The 25,441-nt window shown below is 36.5% G+C and overlaps 1 protein-coding gene across 3 annotated transcripts in view; it reads left to right on the top strand.

The window, feature by feature from the left end:
- The window catches only part of ARHGAP42 (Rho GTPase activating protein 42), a 144,603-nt gene that overhangs the window by 99,962 nt on the left and 19,200 nt on the right, over positions 1 to 25,441 (top strand). For all 3 annotated transcript variants that reach the window (XM_085508805.1, XM_015852280.3, XM_085508800.1), the window contains 11 exons: positions 4,403 to 4,507; positions 7,343 to 7,472; positions 11,540 to 11,640; positions 12,340 to 12,449; positions 15,351 to 15,429; positions 16,434 to 16,473; positions 17,607 to 17,669; positions 19,006 to 19,080; positions 19,488 to 19,572; positions 20,795 to 20,853; positions 21,655 to 21,760. In XM_085508805.1, coding sequence (XP_085364931.1) covers positions 4,403 to 4,507; positions 7,343 to 7,472; positions 11,540 to 11,640; positions 12,340 to 12,449; positions 15,351 to 15,429; positions 16,434 to 16,473; positions 17,607 to 17,669; positions 19,006 to 19,080; positions 19,488 to 19,572; positions 20,795 to 20,853; positions 21,655 to 21,760 — 953 coding nt within the window. The remainder of the gene's footprint in view (positions 1 to 4,402; positions 4,508 to 7,342; positions 7,473 to 11,539; positions 11,641 to 12,339; positions 12,450 to 15,350; positions 15,430 to 16,433; positions 16,474 to 17,606; positions 17,670 to 19,005; positions 19,081 to 19,487; positions 19,573 to 20,794; positions 20,854 to 21,654; positions 21,761 to 25,441) is intronic.

Here is a 25,441-nt window from a genome sequence, read left to right as displayed (position 1 = left end):
GTGGTCCATTCGCTGTCACAAAAACATAAAAGTGTATGTTTAAAGGAAAGGAACAATATTGTATAATTGCTTGTGGTTCCATGAGACTTCAGTTTTAGTCTGAAGAGGCCGGATCTTAAACTTAATTTCCCCTTCCTTGGATTTTCAACATTATTAACTGTATTCATTTTAATCTGATAGAGAAGTACCTTATGAAGCTATCTATTTATAAATAAAACGAAACTGAGGAGACAGGGACTTCTGGCTGATGTGCTGTGGGCCAAAGGTTAAATTCCTCTCCTATCCGAAACCTAAGCACAGTCTCCTTCCTGTGAGAATGAAATGACCAGGCAGTCTTGAGGTCAGCGGCTCTACGTAAAAATAAATAAAGTCTCAAGAAGTAGCTGGATTTTGTTTCAGGTTCTGTGTTGAAATCCTGGCAGCCCCGGAGTAGAGAGTAGGGTTGTGTTACTGAGCTCAGGCCTCACTTTTTGTTTACGTGACTGATTAGGTACTCAGAACAAGGTAACTGTAAGGTATGTGTTACCTTTTAAACTGATGACATAAACATTCTATGTGATGGTTGGGGGAAACAGTCACCTCTTAACATGTGAAGACCACCTTGAAATACATGAAAAAAATGAAAAAGATCTGATTTTTTTTTTTTTTTCCCATCATTTAAAATAAATACCTTTAAAATTAGAAGTGTGGGCTTAACAGCAGTGCTTCTTGTAACATCAGCAGCAAGATAACCCCACTGTGACCATAGGCCTGGGGCAGAAGTGCTTGGCTTTTTGATCACTGTGCAGTGCTATGCCAATGGCCGTGCTGATGGAAGTGGTTAGGATTGTACCTCAGAGCTCAGGCCCACTAGGTGCTTTTCGTTTCCCCTCTCCACATACATCAGTAGAAGCAAACACCATTCTCAGTATCAGTTATTTCAACAGAATTAGAACAATCTGGGACGGGACTTGCACGACAAGCACATTTTTACTTTTATTATCCCTTTTTCTCTTTCTGTGCAACCAGGAGATTCTCAAGTCCAGGTGCTCAGCAAGACACAGCTGCCAGGATACCTGAACATTACTGAAGATATATTCAAACTTTCCTGTATTTTTTTTTCTCTATTTTTTTCTCTTATTTTTCTTTCCTCTGCTTTCATTTTGCTTTTCCTTTCTAATAAATTCAGCTTTGCTGCCATCTAGCGTTAAATCTTTTTCTCCTCAGTATTTCTTCATTTGCTCCTTAGAGCTGTTTGTATAAATGGAAGTTGATTTGCTTTCAGTATTCAAGCTGAAATTTATATAGATAACACTCTTCAGAAATACCCTTTAAGTTGATCATTACAATTGATGTGTAAGCTGGTATACTGCATCTTTCTACCAATAAGTTTTTTGTTGAAATTTTGTTGTGCTTTAATGTTCTGCTCTGGCTACAGTTTTGCTGTCTGCTTACAGTATTCCTGCCATTCTTCTTAAGCCAAAAAGGCAGGGTTGATCAGTAGACTCCTGCTTTTGCATAAGTTAATCCTATTCATTTTTATTTAAACAAAATAGAGAACACACAGGAGTAGTTATGTGGCTGTAGGAGCTCTCATTGGGGATGGACCTGAGTAACTGGATCTAGACTGCAGGCAAGGCATTAGTTATAATTTGCCTACTTAATTTAGACTTTATCCCTAAGAAGAGGAAACTGATTTCTTTTTGGAAGAGTTGGAATTATGTTTTAAACTTTAAAATTACGGAAATTTATACAGCTGTTTACATAATTGGTTAGGATAAATAGGATAATTAGGATAAATAGTCATATTTGGATCTTCTTTGGAACCCATTAAATAACCATTAGGCTGCTTTAAGGTCCAGGTCTTTGGCTTAGATAATGATTTTAGATGGGCAGGTGAAAATTACAAGTTAAGATAATTTACATGAGCTGTGAAGGTCTTTGGTAGATTATCTTCATTCTTTGGTAGTGGGATGTGGTTCAGGAATTCAGATCTATTGTAGAGAACCCTTGGCTTTTATACTCAAGGATTTTCTCAGATCCTTAGCCTCTGTGACTGACTTACTGCTTACCCATGGATAACCATGAGATTTCACCATTTCTGTCTGATGTCATGATTTTATTTATGTCAGCACCAATGATCTATAAAGCTGAAGCTGATTTAACTTATTAATGTGGCAGAAGAACTCACTTTCTGAGTCTCAGATGTTCACTGAAGGGCTCAGTGATACCAGGGCACAAGGATGTGAGGGATGCACAATGAGGTCATCGTGTTTGTTCCTCTGCCCAGAGAGCTGTGCCCTTCACCTCACCTCTCATCCATCAAACTGAGTGTGGAAGCAGGGACTCAGAGGAATACAGAGACACTATCTGAGCAAGTAGGGATCAAGTCTGGAAAAGTAAAGCCCATAAAAAACTGAATCTTACCAAAGACATCCTGGGTAACAAAGGCTTCTGCAAGTATCTCAGTGACAAAAGGAAAACAAGGGAAAATGAGGGTCATCTCCTTAATGAAACTGAAGATGTGGTTACCTGGGACAATGAAAAGACCAAGGTACCGAATACTTTCTTTGCTTCAGTCCTTACCAGCAAGACCAGCCTTCAGAAATCCCAGCTTCCAGAGGCCAGGCTGAATGGCCAGGGAAAGAAAGACGAACTTCTGGTGGAAGTGGATCAGGTCAGGGAATGCAAGAGTGAACTGGCAGTTTGCAAGTTTGTGGGCCCTGCTGGGATACAGGCAGAAATGCTCAGTGAGATGGTAATTATGACTCTGTAATCTCAGCTTGGTGATGGCAACTGGGAGAATTACACAAAGGCTGGAAGAAAGCAAACATCACTCCTATCTTCCAGATGGGCAAGGAGGAGGACCCTAGCCTCTATCCCTGGAAAGGTGATGGCATCCTGGAAATCATTTCAAGCACATGAATGAGAAGACAGTCATTAGATACAGTCAACATGGATTCACCAAGAGGAAGTCATGCCTGACCAAGCTCATAAACTTCTATTATAAAAACACCAGGCTGATAGATGAAAGAGGAGCACTGTATATCTTATTTTTGGGCTTTGGTAAAACCTTTGACTCTGTCCACTGTAAGATTTTATAGAAATAGTGCTGCAGTGTGTGCTGGATGAGCAGATAGTGAGAAGGGTTGAAAACTTGCTGAACAGCTGAGCCCAGAGGGTAATGGTCAGTGATGCAAAGTCTGATTTAAGGCCATTAATGAGCGTATTGCCCCAGCAGACAATACTGTCCACTCAGCAGTCCAATCCTGTTTAATATCTTCACTAATGATTCGGATGATTGAGTAGAGTGTACTGTCAATAAACTCATAGATGACCTGAATCTGGAAGAAGTGACAGATTCAGTGGATTGTCATAATGCCATCCAGAGGGATCTTAACAGTCTGGAGAACTGGGCTGACATGTATCTCTTTAATCTTAACAAGCAGAAGTGCAGAGTGCAGCACCTGAGGAGGAACAACAGGACATACTGGGAATATCCACATGAAAAGCAGTTCTGCAGAAAAGACCCTGGGGGTCCTTGTGGACACCGAGCCTGAATATGAATCAGCAGTGTGCCCTTGCTGCTGTTATAATTTATTACACTACTCTGATAGTATTCTTGGCAGCATTAGGGAAAATATCATTATAAAGTTTATAAAGTTATAAAGTTTAAATAAAATGTAAGCAAGATAATATCCGTACTTTTTAGTCTCTGTCATTTACAGTCATCTGTAATACTGGTAGCACAAATGTACGTGCATTAAATATACATTATGGAATTTTTGTTGTCTGAATCAAGACTACTTCAGTTCTCTATGGAGAGAGATAAATGTATACATTGGATTCTTCCTCCCATCCCAAAAAAGAATTCTGAAGGAACAAGTATAATGCTTTTGAATACCTGTGTTTTTTTTGCTGGATTAGGGGACATCATGGACAGCAAGTTATGTAGACTTGTTGAGGACGAGTGTTTGTGGCTGTAATGTACTCAGATAAACCTGTCCTATTTGTATAAGATTTGTTATTGTGCATTTAAGTTAATAGCTCAGGCAAAAAGGCAAAAGCCTTTTTAACACTTTTTCTTAAGGTCTGACTGCAGATTTCTTGCTCAGCAAAGCATTACTGTTGCAAGTAATGGAAGCTCAGAGCGTTGCAGGAGTTAAGATGCAGGAGGTTTTTGACGAAGGCTTACTGTGTTTTCCTGCTGAAGACAAATGGAAAATCATCTGTTCCTTGTTTTTGCTTTCTAATACTTACATGAATAGGTAAAGTGTGTAGCAGCTAAGACCAATTTTTCACCATTGCAGTCAATGCCTATTTCTTATTTACAAGTTAGTATACATTCTGTTATCTTTAAGTTATTTAAAGTATTAAGAGTGCACGTTAACATCAGTAATGCTTTTCAATTTTGCCTTTCCAGCTCTTGGCCTTTCTTCAAGGATTATTTACATTTTACCATGAAGGATATGAACTGGCTCAGGAGTTTGCACCATACAAGCAGCAGCTTCAATTCAATTTGCAGAATGTAAGAACAATACATATTTGCACCATTTTGCTTGGTAAACTAGTTTTGAGATACTGAAGTAGCCTTGTAGTACTTTAAGGGAACTCTACATCTTAGAAGATTTTAGTGAGCTGAAATCAAATTAAGGTACAAATTATTTTTAAAGCTGCCAGTCAGAACTTTGTAAAATGTAATCTTCATGTAGTTATTTGTGATTTGCAAATCAGAACTGTGGGAGTTAGTACCAGAAGAGCAGAACAGCAGCCAAATTTGATTAAGAACACAGCAGCTCAGATATGCTTAAACGTGTGTTTTCTTGAGAGTGCGGCCTGTCTTTTGAAGTAAGTGGATCAAAGAGCTCCAGCAGGTACAGAGTGCTGCAGTTTATTTTTTTAAGATCATAGATTGCCAGTACCTGAAGGCAGCCTACAGGAAAGCTGTCGAGGGACTTTTAATAAGGCTATGTTTCCTCTGTAGCTCCTTCTCTTTTTTGTCATTGTTCACATACACATATAGATTTCATTTAAATGGCTTCTTGGGAGAATCAGGCAAAAGCTCCTGTTTGATTAAACTTTTCCTCTGGGATCAAAATGCAAGGGTTCTCTGTAGACCCTCCTGGACCATTCTGTCAAGTTTTGCATTTATCAGTTGTGATTTTTCGACTGAGACTCTTTTAGATGGAGGCACAAGGGGTCACTGTTGTTGCATAGTGAAGTTTCAGTGAAAGAATGAAAAATGTGGTTCAGTCAGGAGGCTGATTGAAGTTCCAGCAGGCACATGAATCCACAGCACAGGCCAAATGTAGCTTTGTAAGTCTGTGTCTGTTCATTTGCTCTATGCATAGGTCATCAGAAACAAAATTATTAAAGGATTTTCTAAATTTCTTTTTTAAATAAGGAATAGGTAAATTAAGGAATAGAACTATGTAAATATACTGCAGAGGTAATGATGGATGCAGTGTTGTGCAGAAGGAACAATATAGTATGTTTTTAATTATATTTATGTGTCAGACAAACATATGTATCTACTACTACACAGAAGTTTGGAGTCTGACTGTAGATCTAAGTCCTCATCTGCTTTTATTCAGCTGAGCTATCTGTTGACCTGTCACCCAGAGCATCACCCAAACTCAGAATGATGTGAAATATAGGGAAAGATGAGATGAGGATAATCCTCAGGGACAGTTGTGTTCAGGCTGTCTGTCGTAGTTGTTAGAGCTGTCTGTTGTAGTTGTTAGAGGTACTCCTCTTTGTTGCACTGGGTTTTAAAGTCTAACAGTCTTGCAGAATTGTTGATCTGATCTTCTGCTTCTGTTCTTAAAACTCTCCTACAGGTTTAAGTATCAGCAGGAAAAGCTGTAGGAACAGCAGCAAGGTGACAGACCTTCAGCTCTTAACAGGTCCTAACACAGCCTGGTGTCACTTCTGCTGTGTCAGCAGGCCAGCAGCTTACTTCAGGCGTCATTTGGGCTTTGTTTTCTATAACTTCATGCAAAGGCCTGGCTGCTTAAAAGAAAAATTAAAACCTTAAAAGACAAACAGGGATATGCTCTTAGTGTAGGAAAAAAGCCCCGTTCAGTAGCACAGCATCTGACCTAAAGTCTCTTGAAGGGCTCAAAATTACCTCTGTTAAATCTGGTTCTTCATCCCAAAAATATCACTGGCAAGGTTCAAAGCTGAATTTTAGCTCCTCTTCTGTTTAGTAATTAATTAAAATATGTTTGTCTTCACCTGAACGATTGCCTTATTATGCTATATTGCAAATCCATGAATGGCCAACTAATGGGAGAGTATTTACGAGTATATAAAGTCCAGACAATATATTTCTGTCTAGTTGAGATTAGAATCCATAATATAATTTTTTTTTACAGTCGCCTTGCAAAAACATTACAATAGTCTTTATTTTATTGCCTCTAGGAACAAAGTGTTCAACATATGGTATGTCTGTAGCAATCTGTCAAACCTCTGGCACTTCTTAATAATTCTCCTTTTTCCTACACTGTTAGCTAAGTGGAGGGAAACCCTGATCCCACTGAATTCAATAGAAAAATTACACAGTTACATGCATACAGGCATTAGCAAATATGAATTACCCAGCTTTGTACTTAATCATTCCTCTGACTAGCAGCTTGCTTGTTTGCACACATGATTTTTAGAGCAGACACAGCATTTTTTTCCATGATTTTGGAACACTTCTGCAACTTGTGACCTGGTTGTTGCCTAACATGATTAAATCTCAGCTGTGGTGTTTGTGTAATCCTGTCAAAAAGCAATTGTAACCACACTCTGACTACCTTGAGTGTCAGCATCCATAGTGTTACTGGGGAATGGACACAGGTCTCTGAACCATACTGCTTCCATGTGTGGAGAGACCACGGGTGTCTGGAGACTTTACCTTGGCATTAACCCAAAGCAGTCTATTTTGCACTTGTTTTAGTGGTTCAGTGAGGCTTATTAGTTCAAGCTTGAGGTTATACTGTCAGCACGTTCTAGTTCAGCTCTTTAGCCTAGATCCTGTCTGCATATTCTGGAGTACGTGCAGAAGAAGCATGCATCTGTCTGCAAAATACTGTGTAAGCATATATGAAAATGTGAGGTGGCATTGTTTCTGCAGTTAGTGACCTGCAGACTTCTGTGCTTAAATTTAGCTCTCCTTTACTGTGTAATTCTCAGGCTTCTAGAGCAAGAAACTGCATAATTCTGGTGTTCATTTTTTATGCCTAGTGCAAATGCTTCTATTGGTCTCTTTTTGATGCAGTTGCTCCTTGGCATTATGAGTTCCTCAAATGAGGATCATTGTTTTTATACTTCCACAAGGGAACATGTATTGATTTGTTTGTTTGTTTGGGGATCTTAGACCCGGAATAACTTTGAGAGCACGAGGCAGGAAGTGGAGAGACTCATGCAAAGAATGAAGTCTGCCAACCAAGATTACAGACCGCCAAGTCAGTGGACAATGGAAGGCTATCTCTACGTGCAGGAAAAAAGTGAGTAGAGCAGATGTACCTTTTCGTTTGATTTGAAAGACAAGCAGGATAAAACAAGAGCTCTATATTTAAATGTCCAAAGGCTTTTCTTATTGTTGCTTCTCTAAAGTTGGAAAATTTCTAAAGAAAAACAAATGTCTGACTCTTCAAAATGCACTCAAGGTAGCTAAGGCCAAAGAGAACAGTGAGTGAAACACATGTAGGCAACTTGTTTCTTGCTCCCTGCAAACCTGTGAGTAGGATGCTGCTTGGGCAGGTCCCTTGTAGATGAGTCCCCCTCAGTAGCAAACTCATCAGTCTGTTTACACTGTGATGTCTGCCTTTCTCCTTGCTGCAGAAGGTGAAAGCACTCAGGTCTCTGCCAAACCCTGCAGTGTCTTGACCTTTCTCTGCCTGAACAAGCTCCACAGTTCACTCAGCAGGATCAGCCTCCACCTTTTAGCTGTGGGCTCTGCTGACTCAGACACCTTAATGAGCATTCACATAATGGAATAAAAAGGCGGAAGAAGAAGAAAAGTTATCTACTTACAGTCTGCCACAATTTTAAAGTAGTTGCCAATTTGTACCTAATTATTATTCATGTCATGAGACTTAAGAATAAAGCAATATCCGAAAAGAATGATGGAATAGAACTACGTCTGGCATCTCTGAGAATATTTGGAAGAGCCTATCAGTGCATCATGTGAGGAATGAAAACAGAGCCAGGAAATACGAGAAAAGTCAAAAGAGAGAATTCAAAGCTGTATGTGATCAGAAGTATCTGCTGTCACTGTTTTACACTTTAAACAGTATAGACCAAGCCAAATTAGCTGCATGTGGCAGGGATCAATGAAAACACTTAATAGAATAGTTTTCATTGTGTGGATTAACCATATTTATTTGTTCTTTGTATGGAATCCAGCTGATGCTAGAAAAGTATATAGCAGTTTTTTAAGATATTGTACATGTGCCATGCAAGTTTGGTGTTCATTCAGAAATGATTAAATACAACTTTGCACTTGATTTCTCAAAAATCTCAAAAAAATCTAAAAATAAAAAAAAAGGCATCTTGATGCAGGATTCCCATGTTAGACTTGGCCCCACTCAACATCAGTTTTGAGAATGTCTCCTCCTTTCTCCTTTAGACAGTAATTCAAGAGACTACCTGGAGTTATAGTTGATTGATTTTCTAGATGGCATCATGAAATCAATTTTTATTCCATTATGTGAATTAAAACAAAGAAACCTTAGTGCTTATCGTAGTTAACCTCGGCCACTTTTACCCTCGGTAGCACTGAAAGCTTGAAGAAGACCCTCTGTGTTTTAATTATGTAATAATGATAAAAGAAACCTGTATTAAGTGGAAATTGCACTGAGTCCTGCTAATGGGGGAGGGAGAAAAGAAGTGAAGCACTGGGCACATGCTGTGCTTCATTAAATACTGAGAGGCCAACTTGACATCCTCTTACTGAGAAGATGTTTGTTCATTAGTGTATTCTGGAGTAAGGGTAAAAGGATCTGTAATCTGTGTGTCAATGAGGAAAGTACTAGTTGTGTATTCCCTTGTCATGCAGGATTATTTTCCTACAACCAGCATCCCATAGGCAAGAGACAATTTAATAAGTAACTTAAAAGTTTGCTATTCCTGAAAGAAGAAATAAATCCCGTATTATTACTAATATTAGTGGTGGTAAATAAGTAATTTGAAGGAAAAAAAATGCCTATGAACTGTTCTTATTTAGCTGTACGGTCATGACTAACAGAATTGAAGTTAAGTGTAGGTGTTGGCCAACAAAAAGCAGATGACTTCTAAACTTATCTGAAACTTCTTTAAGATGACTCATCCTTCTGAAAGAGTTCATGGTGCTATCTGGGGAATGCTTGAATTAGATTTGTACACTGTATTTTGCTATGTGAAAAAAGGAACAGACCATCTGACAGAATTCTGAGGTTGGGTTAACAAGTGCCTGATCAATTCTGCCCAGAGCCTGCCTGTCTGTCTATCTATCTATCTATCTATCTATCTATCTATCTATCTATCTATCTATCTATCTATCTATCTATCTATCTACCTGTCTGTCTGTCTGTCTGTCTGTCTATACCTATCTATCTATCTATCTATCTATCTATCTATCTATCTATCTATCTATCTCCTTAATTTCTTTTATGCATTCGTAACTGCTTTGTGAAGGGAGGCTATGTTTGAATGCCAGTTTTTTAAGCATGTTTTCCAAGAGGAAATACTTATTTGTACCACTTTACACACAGTTTGTTTCACATCTGAGTACCAATAAACTGAGTCAGTGCTAGTAAAATAAATGGGACTATACTCTGCTACTGCAAAAACTTGCAGAAAATATCCCATTCTCTCTGCTATATTTCCTGTCCTGCAAAATCAGAAAGTCATGTCCAAGTTATCTACTGACTTTCTGTTGCCAACTGACCACTCCCAGTGCTCCCAGTACTGTTTTCAGTGCCAGTGCATGTATAGCCATTATGTAATGGACCAAAGGAGCAGCAGTCACACTGCAGAAGCTTGAATTATCCTGTCCTGCAGGGCAAAACCCCTCTACATTTATGTGTAACAGTTAGGGAGCTTATCTTGTTCTCAGTGCTGTGTTAAGCACTGAGGTTGTTTTGCTGGTATTTTTTTAGAAAAACATAAGAATCCCTGGCTAGGCTGGGATGTGGAGAGAATTCTGGAAATGTGTCCTCACAGCAAAGAATTGTAATGCAGGCATTATACAAGGCTGTATCTAATCTAGTTCAGCAGCCACAGTTTAAAATACCACGGAGCTTAAGTTCTTGAGTGGGTTCTGTTTATGTTCGCTGAAGATTCATAGCCAGAGCAAAGCTCTGTGTAAGCCAGGGTTGAAAGCATCTTCTTCATCAGAAATCCTGTATTTTGCAGTTGGATTAAGGAGTAACATAGTGTGACCTCTCCAGGATAAAGGATGCATCCACTTGTTTAGGGATCATTGCAGAGTTAATGTACAGTTTTCAAAGTTTAGTGCATTCTGAAGAACATTCCCTTATGGTGCTGTTATTATGTATAATTGGTAGTTTGTGAATAGTTTTGACTGTTTATTGTTTTCATTTTTAAAAGAATGGCTCTGTAGCCCTTTTCTCTGAGCATGGCCGGTTGTCTTATGGATCAGCCTTCTTCTTAGACTCAGTACTGCTGTTATACTCACCTGTCAGAAAACCATTCCAAGGGATAAAAGGCCAATGCTTCTTGCTGAAGGTGTCACCTCTGCCATTCAGTATTTTATCCCTCATCACTAAACCACTGTTGTGTTACGAGTTCTGTTCTTTTTCTTCTTATCTATTCCTATAATGAAATATTCTGCTAGTGTTCAACTACATAAGATTAAATCTGTGTCTGAGTCATTGCCATTTTACTTTGTGTCCAAAAGGTAACAGGTAGAGGAATAAAGTTGCTATGATGTTAACTGAAGTATTTTTTACCTCTGATGAAAGTAAAGAGAAATTTCATGACTTTGTCTAATTTTATGAGTGTAGTACTAGATTTAAGGTTTTCCTCAAAGGAAGAATTCAATACTGAATGCCGGTGCTTCACTTCCATTGATAAAAATCTACAGTTGAAATTCCCGATCAGAATAATCCTCAGGATCTGCATTTCCTACTTCTCTGTTGTAACAGAATGCTTTTACCCATCTAGTTGCTAAAGCAGATCAGTCAGCTGGAACATCATGTTCTCTGAAAGAGTGGTCAGGCAGTGGAATGGGCTGCCCAGGGAGGTGGTGAAGTCACTGACCCTGGAGGTGTTCAAGGAATGTTTGGATGTTGTGTTGAGGGTCATGGTTTAGTGAGCACTATTGATGACGGGTGGGTGGTTGGACTGGGTGATCCTGTGGGTCTTTTCCAACCTTGGTGATTGATTCTGTGATCAAGTTGAAATGTATGAAAATGAGACCTCTACATGTTCAAATTAAAAAATGAGATGTTTTTTATTCTGTATGCTGTATGTGGACTCTTATATCTTATCTCTCTGTTGTACCTAACTCTGTCTGAAATAGTGATAAAATGTCAAAATAACTATTTCTTATAATGTTGTTTTAATCCAGGACCACTTGGATTTACATGGATAAAACATTACTGCACTTACGATAAAGGAACAAAAACATTTACAATGAGTATAGCTGAAGCTAAATCTGGTGGAAAAGTGGTGAGTTTGCACAACCTCTAGAATGTGCATGAACTCTATATTCCATACTTTACATTAACCATTCAGCAGGTGTTGAAATTAAAAAGAAAAAAAAAAAAAGTGGAAAAGAATATTAGACTGCTGTCAAACATGAAGCAGTGTATATTTTAGATAGATAGATAATGTATTTAAATAAAAATATTCCTTGTGTAACATATGAAATATTTATTAAATAATTCCTATAATATGGTGGCTCTGAATACATAGGAAAGCAGTCACAGTCATAGAGTGAATGACACTGAAAAGAGAGTTCTGAGGGTTGTTTAGTTCAGTCTCCTTGTTAGCACATTGGTGGCTGATGAACAGTTTGTTGGCACCAGATCTGAAGATACAAGCATGGGGTTGTTCCTTCCCCTCTGCAGGACTTGTCATTTCCCCATGGTGGACCTTGTAAAATTCCTTTTAGCCCATTTCTCCTGCTTTTTGAGGTCCATTTTTATTGGCAGCACACTCATCTGCTGTATCAACCATTCTTTTCAGCTTCATACTCTGAGCTAAATGTAGTTTTAATTTGTATGTGAAGAAATTGTTGGAAAAGTTCATAAATATTCTTAAGCTCTTCTCTTAGAGAATACTTTTTGGTACTGCTCATACAGTTCAATTTTAGATGTGTAACCTATCACAATATATTGCCTGTACTAATTTTCTTTTGTTTTGTAGAATGGCCTTGTCACAAGCTCGCCAGAAATATTCAAGCTGAAATCTTGCATCAGGAGAAAGACAGACTCGATTGACAAACGCTTCTGTTTCGATATTGAAGTATTTGAGAGGTTTGAACTCTTTCATTATGTTAACGTATTAAAAATAATGAAGGGGAAAAAAACAACAAACACTTGTAAATTATACAGTTATTGCACTTGTAGTGGGGGCACATGTTTGTCAGTATTCCTTTTCTAGACTTTGTCTAAGAAATATTTTGTGATTGTTACTGTCCTTCAAATTTCCATTTCCACAAGGCTGTTGTTTAACATGTTATTTATGAGGTTACATTTTGGACTTCTAAATGTATGTTTATAGAATAGTCTTTTGAGTAAGTTAAGATTTAAGAAGCAGAAATGCTATGTGAGCTCATTTAGACAAAGGAAGCTTGAACTGATAGCTTAAATTTGAAGTTAGTGGTTTCATCTTTTTAATTAGAACTGCATATGTATTTTGGTAAAGTCATCAATAAGTATTCCTGAGTGGGTGTCGTCCATTACATGTCCCCTACTCTATTAGAACAACCTATCTGCAGTTCTTTAAGGTCTCTACAGAAATCACTGTAAGTACTCTTCATTTATCATTTTACTCCTCCTGTACATTTTGATTAATTTGAAATGTAAATGGCCTGTTAGTTAAAGGCCTTCCAGAAAGCAGGACAAAATATTGAAAGATAAGTAGAATACAACATTTCTTAGTCACTGTTATGAGATTATACCTTTCATAAGTTGATAGAAAGTTGGCTCCTGCAGTTTGTTTGATATTCAGCAGGGAGGTGGTGAATTCTTGTGTGTCAGCAGTGGAGATAAAGCCCAGCCAGCAAAATACCTAGAAATATTTGGTGGGAGTTCATAAACAGGGACAGCATTAATTTCTTCTGAATGTCATGTGGGTAAAACTTGGTGTGTTGTTGGGTTTTTTTTTTTGTCTGTGAAAATAAAGATACTCTAGTTGCTATTAACATTGACAGTGTCACAAAACGAGAGTAAAAACATAAATATGGAAACAGTATTAAAATACTGATATTTCAAAAATACTGCAGTAGTGATAGAATTAAAATAATTATAAGCTGAACTTGAATTGAAGATGCATAGTTGTTTGGACATCAGCTGCAAAGTGCAGTGAACCTTTAAAAATAATAGATATCTGCAAAGTTTCCTTAGCAGCGTAAGCTCACAGGTTGTTTTTGTTTTTGTTTTTTTTTTTTCTGGGAAAGAGCTCTTCATTGCAAATATGAAGCTACAACGGATCTTTAAAATTCTAGCATAAGATTTCATGGGTAAATTTTGTCTCCAGGCAGCAGCAGACAGTGCTAATTCTCTTTGTGCTATTGTATGAAACGTTACAATTCAAAAACATTGGAAAAACAGACTGATGTTCACATCTCATTTCAGAAAAGAGCCATATTAACTGAAAGAAACCCTGTGAACTGCTAATGGGGAGGCCACAGCATGATCCTTGCTAATTAACACAATTAATTTAAATCTACTTCAGTGTTTTTCACACCTACGTTCAGCTCAGATTTCATAGGAAAACTGTTCTAAAGATCAGGCAGCATCTGATTTGTATTAGAATTATATGCAAAGGTAACATCATAAAGCAAATGTTTCTCTTTGAATCTAATTTTATTCTTTGAGAAATACCAACTTTGTCACCCAGCTGTGTGAGTGCAGCACATCTGATGTACTTCCAACTGATTTCAAGGAAATCACTGCAATGATGACCAGAATTTCAGTTGGACAGTATAATAGTGAATTTTGTGAAGGTTTGTGTGTAAGCAGTGAATATCCTTGTTGTCATAGGTTTGGTAGTTTTGTATAGATTCCCATTGTGTTTATCTACATTTCAAATTGTATCTACTACTTCACATTCTAAGTAAATAGTGTGCTGATACCAGTGGGGCTTGCAGTGGTAAAGGGCTGTTATGTGTGTGCTGATGTGCATCACATCTTCTTTCACTGGACTGATAAGAGATTAAATTATTCATAGAAAAATATTTTTTACTAAAAATTATTATAATTTTGATAATTTTTTTTGTCACATATACGTATCACAACCATATTAGTCTTTTGTGATCAAGATAGATCTGAAGTTCAGAACTATTGAGTCTTGATTATAAGAACAAGGCTTGCTTCCCCTGGAATGTCTCGGTGTATGTGTCAATACATATTTTGTTGTTCTCTTTTTTCCAATAGCTTCTCACATGCTTTCTAATTATACGTTTAAAATGGAGGTCTTTGGGGGAAGATGGAAAGGTGTCATGGCTTGTTGTTTATTTATTTCTGTGTTGGAAGGCGAAACATACAGTGTTCTTTATTTGTGAACCTACTTTGGAAAATCACAGTTCTAGTCAGTGTGCTGAAAGTTTTGAGCAGATGCACTACACTGGAGTGGGAGCAAAACTCTTTTGAATAGTCTGTCTCTTGGGCACTTGAATGTTGCCTCTTGTTGGCAAGTGAGAGGATTAATATCATACCATTTCTTAAATAACTGAAGAACTCATCTGTGATCACAGGTTAATTCTTTGTTTTTCCACATCTGCTCACATAATAATTCCACTAACAAAGATTGAAACTGGTTTCCTCATCTATTCTTTGATTCCAGTGAATCTTTTGCAAAGTAGTGTCAAAGTTTCATCAACAGAGAATATATTATTATTGACCTTTTAGAGTAGCAGTTAGAGCCAACATGCTGAGCAAACGAGTTTCTGAAATCTCTAAGTTAAAAAATAGATACCTGCACCATAGCAGTACTCAGCAAAATTGACTTCATTCTCTCATTCTCTATACCTTCTCTTTTTCAGCCTTTCCAAAGGGCACATTTCTTTAGATGTCCATTTTAGGATTTGATGACTTTAACTTCTCTCTATCTCTTCTATATATATTTTCGTATCTGTATTTATTTGGATTTTGATTATTGTTTGAAAAAAAACCAAGATTAGTAACTTCAGTGTATGTACATGTTTTTGACAGACCTGGAATCATCACACTGCAGGCTTTTTCAGAATCCAACAGAAAACTGTGGCTTGAAGCTATGGATGGAAAGGAACCAGTAAGGATATTTGTCCTTTTCTTCTATCTATATAGATTTATAACATGTATGTTAAAGAAAGATTCTAGAATATATGTCAGATATAGTTAGTTGCAGTACAGGCAAATGTAGCTTTTCAGTTCCTCATAAAAAACAATTGCAAATGCACAGTGAAGATAGATACTAATTAGTGAAGTAAACTACTGGTATATTTAAACTTTTGTTTATAAGTTTTGAGGGCCTTTAGGTTCTTTTTTTTTTTTTTTTTTTTTTTGTATATTTTTATGTTTTGTGTGATAGCCTGTTGTCATTGAGGGTTTGTGGTTGAGAAAAAAAATAATGAAGTGTTAGTTTCCTCAGTGGTTACGACAAACCATCTCTGGGCTGTGTTGTGGAGTAAGACTGTAAGTACCATCTTGAAAATCACTGCAGAGAACATAAAAATGTGCTGGAAGCTACTAAGAGGCAGGATTATCTGAGATTTCTTCTCACTATTAATCAGCTCTGAAGCTGTCACTGAGTAAGGTGATGCCAGTGTGGCATCCAAGGGAGAAAAATGGTTCATAGATCTTATGAGAAAAATAAGTATTTTAACAAAGCTTACTGCTTGACTGAAAAAGTGCAGAAATGAAGTCACTCTTTGTATTAATACCTAACCCGTTTGCAGACTTCAAATCTAGCTCCTATTGCATTTCATGTGCCTGTAAACTCACTGCAAATCCCTCAGCAATCTGCAATCTCAAGGCCTGAGTAGGTTTTTGAGACACATCCTGCTGGCTGGATGCCTTCTCCCTTGAGGTGCAGAACACAACAGCTGTGTATCTTAGCCAGAATTGGGCTGTGCACTGTTACCGTCCCCAGATGCTAACCTGAATGAGTGCTGCTGGGAGTAAACATCGGGAGGAGATGAAGAGCTTGGATGGTTTTCCCATAGCAGCATATTACATTAATATGCAGCATATTGCAGATGGTTGAGAAAGGACTTAACAAACATTGACCTGTTGTATTTTTATTTTTTTTTCCAGATCTACACACTGCCAGCCATTATTAGCAAGAAGGAAGAAAGTAAGCGCTTTAATTATACAGAGATATGAAATATTCTCAGGTTTCTTTAATGGCTGGGTTTCTGGGTGTGTGTCTGTGTGAGGGACATTATTTATGTTTTCTTTCCTTCCCTCTGAAGATACTATAAAGTATCACTAAATACTGTTCGGTGGATTACATAATTGGATTCCATCAAAGCATAACATACATTATGTAAACTATGAGAAAGCCTTCACCTTCTGTGTTACCATCAAACATAAATTGGAAGAAAAAATGTTTGGCCCTGAATTGACGATGTATTTAACAAATCTGCAGAAGATTTCCATTGACTGTCCTTATGCTTAAATGTAAATGGATGCCTATGTGATGTATCATCTCTGTAAGGATCACACCTCTTCATTTGTAGGTGTATGTACACCTATTAGGGAGATTCAGTGTAATGAAAGAAGTCTATTTAGAGATATTCTGACATATATAGATCTGTACTTGTATTATGGTAATATATGCAAACAAATGCAAATAAATATTTTAAATATGTTTGAGTATATAAAGTAGAGAAAGAGATGTGTCGTACACACAGGTGTCTTCAAAGAAGGTAAATTTAAGAACAGAACTCTAAAATTTAAATATGTTTGTTTTGGGTTGTTTTTTTGTTGTTGTTTTTTTATTGGTGTTACTATTTTGATTATGAAAGATAAGCCACTCTAAAATCTCTCCTTAGCTAGTTAGAAGAATGTGTTGAAGATCCAAAAAATAGTAAATAATAACAAAGTTTGTTTTACTGTGTTGCTGTTTTTTGAGCAGTTATATGCATGTGCAAGAAACAAGAATCTTGTATTAAAACCAGTAAAAATATTCTGGTCATTATGTTAAGTCTTGAATTCTTAAAGCCATTTCCCGCTGCAGAGGGAAAGGACTTCAGTAGTCTTGTAAAGCAGCGACCTTTGGATTCTATGTGTGGACTTACTGATTTCTAATAAAGGCAGTAGAATATTCTCATATGCATGTAAACCTGTATTACAGTCTTAAAGGATAAGTATCGTCATCTCATGGATAAATGTGTATCAGTCTTTTTTGACAGAAATGTGATTATAGCTAAACATGGATATTTTGTGCATTGATGAATTTAAAAATTATTTTTCCTTCTCTTTTAGTGTTCTTAAATGAAGCAGGTTTCAACTTTGTGAGGAAATGTATCCATGCTGTAGAAACAAGAGGTAGGTATTAAATCACAGATGATATATTAGTTTACTATGAATATTTTTCTTATCTTGTAACTCACAGTAAGCTGTTCGACTATTCCCTTTCAAACAGCTTTATGGTATTCCATAAGCAGAAGTGACCTTTTCTTGTCTGTGCATTGAGCTCTTTGAATGCAAGTCTCTTCTAATCCAAAAGCTTTACAATCGCTCTGTGCAGCATTGAGACCAGCATGATTTCTTCTCAGGTAGTAGTGTTGTGTAGCTTTTGAATCAACGAGAGCTTGCATTGCTCTGTAAAAAAAATGATAATAATAATTAATAAAACAGTATCACCTGTGGGTTGTCTAACAGAGATCAGATGTTAGAATACACAATTTCAAAACAGTAAGACCTGAAGAAAGAAAAAGAATGTATTCACATACCAACATTAAATCTATAAATTAGGAGTTAGAGTTTTGAATGCATCCTGCTAGAGATATAAAGTTGGTTCTTGTCTTGCCTAAGGAATAAAGGAATAAACTGCTCCTGTTTTTTGTTCTCTGAGTCACACAACCAGAGTAAATGAGCAGGTTATTCTTCTGTATTTCCTGAGGTGCCAGGAAATATATGTGGGATGAGAAGAAGAATATATCATATCAAAATTCATGTTCTGTCTTGGACTTCCTAGTGCTGTTGATGTTTTAAAAAAGAATTAATAATAAAAAGTTAAAAACAGTGCAATTATTGTGATTGGAATATTTTGAGTGCCACACCTTAGGCACTCTTTGTTAGTCTTGATTGTGCTACAGTGCTGTTAAAAATAGAAAACTGAAACCTGAAGATAAATTGAAACTGACATTTTATTTTGCTTGGAGATCCATAACTTTAATTCTGAACTACGATGTTCCAGTAGTGTACACTATAAGTTTTTACTTTGGGTAGAATCGTTCTCTCTCCTGTAAATGTTAACCGAACTTTGGTTGGAAGAGGCAATGTAGACACATAGTATTTCTGCTGAAATCCGGGTAGGACACATTTATAGATATGTAGCACATTTTAAGTCCACTTTGGAGTCTTGTTTTTCACCTTTCCCAGTCATTCTCTAGATGTTTTCTGATACTGGTTGTTCCAATGCAAGGACTTCTCTTAATGTAAAATTGTGATTAGAGTAGGACAGGGTGTAGATTCAGTACAGTGCATTTATTAGCATCCCAGAAGTAGCTCAGTATGGTGATGCAATACTTGATAATGTAACTTTTCAGTTTTCTGTAAATACATTTAGGTGGTTTGAAAACACAGACAAGGGATGTGTGAGTGTAATTGAAATAGCTATTTTCTCATTATTTCCTCTGTTCTTGTTTTCTCAACGTAGGCATTACCATCCTGGGGCTGTACAGAATAGGTGGTGTAAACTCCAAAGTGCAAAAGCTGATGAATACCATATTTTGTAAGTGATTTAAGCGTAAATAGCATCATTTAGTTTAATAGAGTTATTGTATTTCACATTTTTTGTTAGTCTAGCTACCTGATGCCTGTACTTCAGTGTTCAAGCCAGGTAAATTACAAATTCTCTGTTGACTTGGTGTTACTTTTACTCTTTGCCATAATACATATACATACACTACATAGTATGTACTATGTAGTACATACATATTACTGTTTACAGTTACTAAATATGAATGCTGAATTATTTTTTATTAATACTCTGGCAGAGATTAAAATACTTCAAATTGATCAAATCTGGATGCTAAATAATCATATGAGCTGAACAAATACTCTGTTAGCTTCTGTTTGCTGCTTTTCTTGTCCATGTGTTAGTCAGACTATAACAATCATAATTCAAATTTCTCCCAGCCCCTAAATCTCCTCCTGATATGGATATTGATATGGAAATCTGGGACAATAAAACAATAACTAGCGGACTTAAAAACTACCTCAGGTAAGTATGATGCTATGCATATCTCAGTATTACTTTTATGGTTCATTAATCTTTTGCTTATAAATATTGTATTACATTTCTTTTACTCATTAGCATGGTAGTAATTGAGTATATTATCATCTTGCCTATTATCCTTATTAAAATGTGTAATAATCTCAAATTTGTCACACACTTTTCTTCCTTGTTTAGCTACGGATTTGGCAGAATATAATCAACTGCATGCTTTTATTTATTTATTTTTTTTGTTGTGTGTGTAAACTACAAAGCATGTTTAGCTGAGCGTTTATTTTCTGAATCCCTTCTGTACAGTGATTTTTCATGGTGTCGTTGTTGGAGCAGAGTAAATCTCTTCAAAATACTAATACTATGTTTTTATCCCGCAGTGTTGGTATTTTCACGAGTAATATATTCCTCCCACAATTAACAGTTTCTCTTCATTTTTTTTGCTATTTTGAAGCAGAATCTAAAAAAGTGATAGTACTTATGGTAGAACTCTTCTTGAATGTCACTATGTAATGATGAGAGTAAGCATAATAAAAACGTAAAAGTCAGATGGCAACTGGATTATGCCTTCTTAAAAAATGGATTTCTTAGACTGGTCATGTAGCAAAGGGCAGCATCAGAAATCCATTGAAAATATGCTTATAATTTATAGAAAATGTGCATGTATCAACTTCATTGAAAAGAATGACTTTGACTGAAGAAATGCATTTCTTTAGAAGCACAACTCTCTTGTAGGTGTCCTGTTTGTGAAATTAGGACACAAGCTAGCTGTGGTTTTGTGTCTAAGACAATTCACAGGCTACTTTCAGAGGAGGACTCTTCCAGGATCTCTCAGATTAGATTTTTAGTATAAAGCTTTATAATATTATTTGCCTTTCTTGGCCAGATTGTTTCTGCAGCCCACTATGCAACATTCCTCAGTAGTATTATTCCTATTCCACAGTATGGCAGTCAGAACATAGTGAGTCTCTGTGATACAGTGCTGGTAATGTTTCTCTTATGAACTTCCATTGTGACGCCATCTTCAGCTCAAAAAGATTTTCAGACTTTGTATGTGACTGAATTGTATGCTGTGGTAATGTGTGGATTGGGGTTCCTTGGATATACCAATATACATTATGCTTATATTGAGGGCTATCATATTGACTACCCTAAAACCTAAAAAGGCTTTGAGTAATGCATTTTTTCAAATATCCTTTTAATTATCTTCTACAACCAGGTGTCTTTCAGAACCACTGATGACATTTAAGCTGCACAAAGATTTCATTGTTGCTGTTAGTAAGTAAAGCTATTTATATACTTCTACAAAAGTAATATTTTTTCTTACCTCTCCTCAGTTGCTATCCCTGTTTTTCTCCTTGGTGTAGCATTCGGTTATCCAGACAAGGATCTGAGTTCTTCTGTTTCACTGTATATGATGGCAGTGCCACATGAAAGCCCTCAAAACAAGAGAAGTCATACTAAATGAAGCTGTTCAGTGGTTTGTTCTGGTTGTTTTAGAGCTTCCGTGTGACTGCTTTTTGCATGACACTTTTAATCTTGATTTGTTAGTTCAATTGTTTTGTACAGGCTGATAATTATTCTATAGCATTCCTCCCCTCTTATCCATGGACTTTTATTTTCCCAGCTTGCCTTGCAAAATTGGAGATAATAATCCCCTTTTCATAAATGGGGTAATTAGTGAGAGAGAAAAATTGTGTTTCTAACAAGTCCAATTTAGAATTTGAATTTATTGCTCCATTTCCTCTTCCATTTTTAAAAAGATCCTCAATAATTTTAAATGTTTTAAATAGCAAGAGATAAAATTTTGGATTCCACTCCAGCACAACATGGAGTCAAAATTGACACAGATTTTGTTGGCTTAGGTACTTGCAGTAAATGCTCTTTGCGAGTTACTTGAAATCCAGATTCCATAATGTTCTTGGAATAAATAAAATTGAATTGCTTTCATCATTTCGAAGGCTAATTGTGTTTGGTTAACTGCAGTGCATGTGTTTGGCATACTGGCACTTCTGCCAATTTTAGTCTCGTTTAAATGTGTGTTTAATCTGTCAATAATTTCTGTTTTCTGTTAAATAGAATCAGATGATCAGAACTACAGAGTTGAAGCAGTGCATGCACTTGTACATAAATTACCAGAGAAGAACAGAGAGATGCTGGACATCCTTATCAAGCACTTAGTCAAGTAATTCTTGATTTTTATATTTGATACTACTGTAAGATATGTTCATTTTCACATTTAATTTGTCAGTGTTGCCTAATCCGTTACAGTGACATTTGAAATTGTATTTGATTTCTGAAATGTAATATGCATTGTTGCTGAAGAATACTCATCATAGAAACAAAATTAAAAACATCTTGAAGAGTCACCAAGATGACTGATAATGTTAGCATATAAAACCCAGTAAACCAGATGAAAGCAGATTCTGTAACTTTCCAACAGAAGAGTTTGATTACTAAAAGTATAGTATTTAATGCTTTCTGACAGCCTAAAAAGTTAGAACTTGTAATCGTGAAATCACATTGTTGTAAAAGCTGCGATTTTGAGCATCACAGTACAAAATTGACATCATAGAACTGTTAGAGTGTCCAAAGGAGAGCTACAAAGATGGTGGGCGATCTAGAGGAGAAGATATATGAGCAGAAGCAGAGGTCCTTGTTGTGCTCAACCCAGGGCAGAGGCCTGATGGCGGCTGCAGCTCCTCACAGGGAGCAGAAGGGCAGAACTCAGCTGTCTGTGACAGGGACAGGGCCCAAGGGAACAACATGGAGGGGCAGGTTGTATATCAGGATGAAGCTCTTCACCAGACTGTTGAGCATGGAACAGGCTGCTCAGGGCAGAGGTTATGGCCTCAAGCTGCCAGAATTCAAAGAGCAACTGGTCAACACTCTCAGACAAATGGCCTGATTTTTTTGGGCTGTTCATGTGTGGAACCATGACTGGGACTCATGGTCCTTGGGGATCCCTTCCAATACGCCACTGTGATATTCTGTGATCCCGTGGTTTTATATAGCAGTCGACTTATCTGTAGGCACAATTAGTTTTAGGCAAACATTTCTTTCTTGTCCTTGTTCCTGAACTCTTACTCTCACTATTACCTCACGTACATTTCCAAAGAGAATTTCCAAAGCCTGCAGTGTTGCTTTCTGTTTTTGCTTTCTTTAGCTCTTTTCTGTTTCAACTTTGATGTAATTCTCGTTTCTGATAAATTGAAATCTTTGAGATGTATTCTGAAAACTTTCAGTTCTTATCATTCCAACATTCAGTTCATCCTTTCTAATTTCTCATACAATTTTCCAGCTGTTGTTTATGCCAGCCACTCTAATGAGATGAGCTCAAAATTAGCCTTGTGATTAGCTGTCTTCTTTCCTTTTCTTCCTCCTACCTCTGCATGTTTTTTTCAAGGAGCAATTGATAAATAAAGCGTATAACTTTCTTTAGATGTGGAAATAAGAAAAAAAAAAAAAACCACACACAAAAGAACATTTTTCTTCATCCTTTTGTTTGAAATCCTTGAAATATTTGAAGTTATTTCCTTGATTTAGGTCTTAATGCCTTTAGTTTTCTGCCTACTTTGACTTCTGTGTCACTGCACACAGCTAAATAGGATCTAGTTGTTGGTGGGGTGCAGATCATCCTAAAAATGAAGTTACAAGGCCTGAAAATCCTGATCAGCGTTTTGCAGAGAGGTGGTTCTGTGTGAATATGTACTCAGTGGCCAGGCAAGCACTGGACATTTGGTGTTATTTTAAGTTAGGTAACTCAATTATTATTTTTGTTTTTAAACCTTCCTAATAAAATTTCCTACTTGTCTCCATTATAAAATGGGTCATTCTTTGATATGATTTAAAAACACTTCCTATGATCGACAGACTGATAGTATGAGAGATTTACTGGGGTATATTAATAAGGAGAAAGCATTTCCACATTAATGAATGTCTTACAGTTATGCATAAAATGCACATTAACTTTAGCTATCTATTCAGAAATTCAATAGCCCAGCAACAGCAGAACTAGGTTAAGAGAAACTGGTTCTGAAGATAATCCATTTACAGGTCTCACTTTTCCCTTTTTGTTAGAAATTCAGCTTTTGAGGTACTTAGCAGAGTCCTTTCTGGTTACAGTATTACTAAATTTGTCACCAAGGAAACCCAAACAATGTGCAAACACTACTCCCTATCCTGTGCTGTAAGATTATAACGCCTGTGTAAGAGACCTGAACAGTTAATGTGTAGTACAAAGCAAAATAACATGGTAAGGATTTATTTTTTAGGTTTTTCTAACAGACCAAGGTATTCAAAATTCTATTTTCATTAAGATCCAATGGACTTCCCAAACACCCTTTAGTCACCCAAGCCAAACATAAGAGAAAAATCCACTGAGACAAGTGGCTAAAAATACACTTTAACAAAGAAATAATTTTCATGATTTGACTTCTAAATAACTATTTCTACCAGTGTGGCTTTCTAAGTAAGATTTTAGAATATTTTGAGGCCTAACTTAATGAGATAAAGTAGGAACCATAGCAAGATGGGCATTAATTTTGCTGCAGCTTATATCACATCATCTTATATACAAACTTATTTTTCATATTACTCCCAATTCTCAGTGTAAGTAAGGTACTAAAGCAGTCCTATTCCAGTTATGAGGGCAGTATTTACTTCACTATAGAAGTAATTCTAGTCCAGCTAACCTCTATTCCATGGTATATCCACTGTTCATATTGCTATCGTATCACCAGTGCATACTCAGTGCATAATCAGTAAATCCAAGCATAAATTTGATCTTGATCCCATCAGAATTTTGTAATAGCCTTTGGAAAATCTCACAGTTTTTTTTTTGTCACCAGATTTCTAATCTTTGTCTGCGATTTTCTGTCATTTGCTACCAAACTCTGGCATCAGGCAGGTCATTTTTTTTAATGTTTATATAACATTATAAGCAATTCAAGATATCTGTGAATTTTATTGGTCAGAAAACATGGCAAATGTCTCCAAAACTTAATTAATGGAGGCAGTCAGAGAAAAACAGAAGAAAGGATTTTCCCCTACCTGCTCCTTGCAACATTTTGTAGATTTTACTGTTTCTTAATTTTAAAACATACAAAGGTAATTTTACTTACGTAAATGCATTAAATGGTGTTTATCAGTTTGGCAATGATAATAGTAGAGGGAAGGAAGAGGAGAGTGTGAATGAGTGCCTCTGACTCCGTTTGGTAGCAAATTCAGAAAAATTAAACATTAGGACAATTATGAAAATGCTACTTGGCATTATATTTTTCTCAGACCCATGCAGGCAATAGAACTACTTGACAAGGAAATCACTGGCAGTGAGAATTTATAATAATATAATTTTTTTTCAATAAATCTAATTTGTAAAAGAAGAGGGACACTGAGGGTTACTGATAGATAAATTTCATTTTACTATCCGAAAAATTATTGGAAAAACTAAGTTTCTAAATTCCACATTAATTCTAATTTAAGAAGAAAATGGCAGAAACGGTACACTAGGCAATAGCAGGATATACAGAAGTACAAGATCAGTACATTTTAAAGCCATAAGATATAATTATGATAATCTACTGTTATGTGTTTCACAGAAACAATGACATTGACCCCACTAATCGTATGCTTTGGAAGTATTAAGAGATCCCATTACAATTTAAGTGTTTTCAGTAACTATATTTCTTTCCTTGGCATGAAAGCTAAGGGTATATAATTGACCTGTTCTCACCTAGCACTTTAATTCTTTAGAGAATTTAAGTTCTTGTATAATTATTGGAGAGAAAACCCACCCAATGGCTCCTAAACTTTAGATGGGCTGAATCTCTCTGTAGAGACATTCAAAGGTGATAGTTACTTTTTC

Source organism: Coturnix japonica, chromosome 1, assembly GCF_054131305.1.
Source record: "Coturnix japonica strain WE chromosome 1, WE-NBRP24, whole genome shotgun sequence".
NCBI classification, from domain to species: domain Eukaryota; kingdom Metazoa; phylum Chordata; class Aves; order Galliformes; family Phasianidae; genus Coturnix; species Coturnix japonica.
Note: the sequence above shows the minus strand (reverse complement) of the source record. Positions and strands in the feature narration are given on the sequence as shown.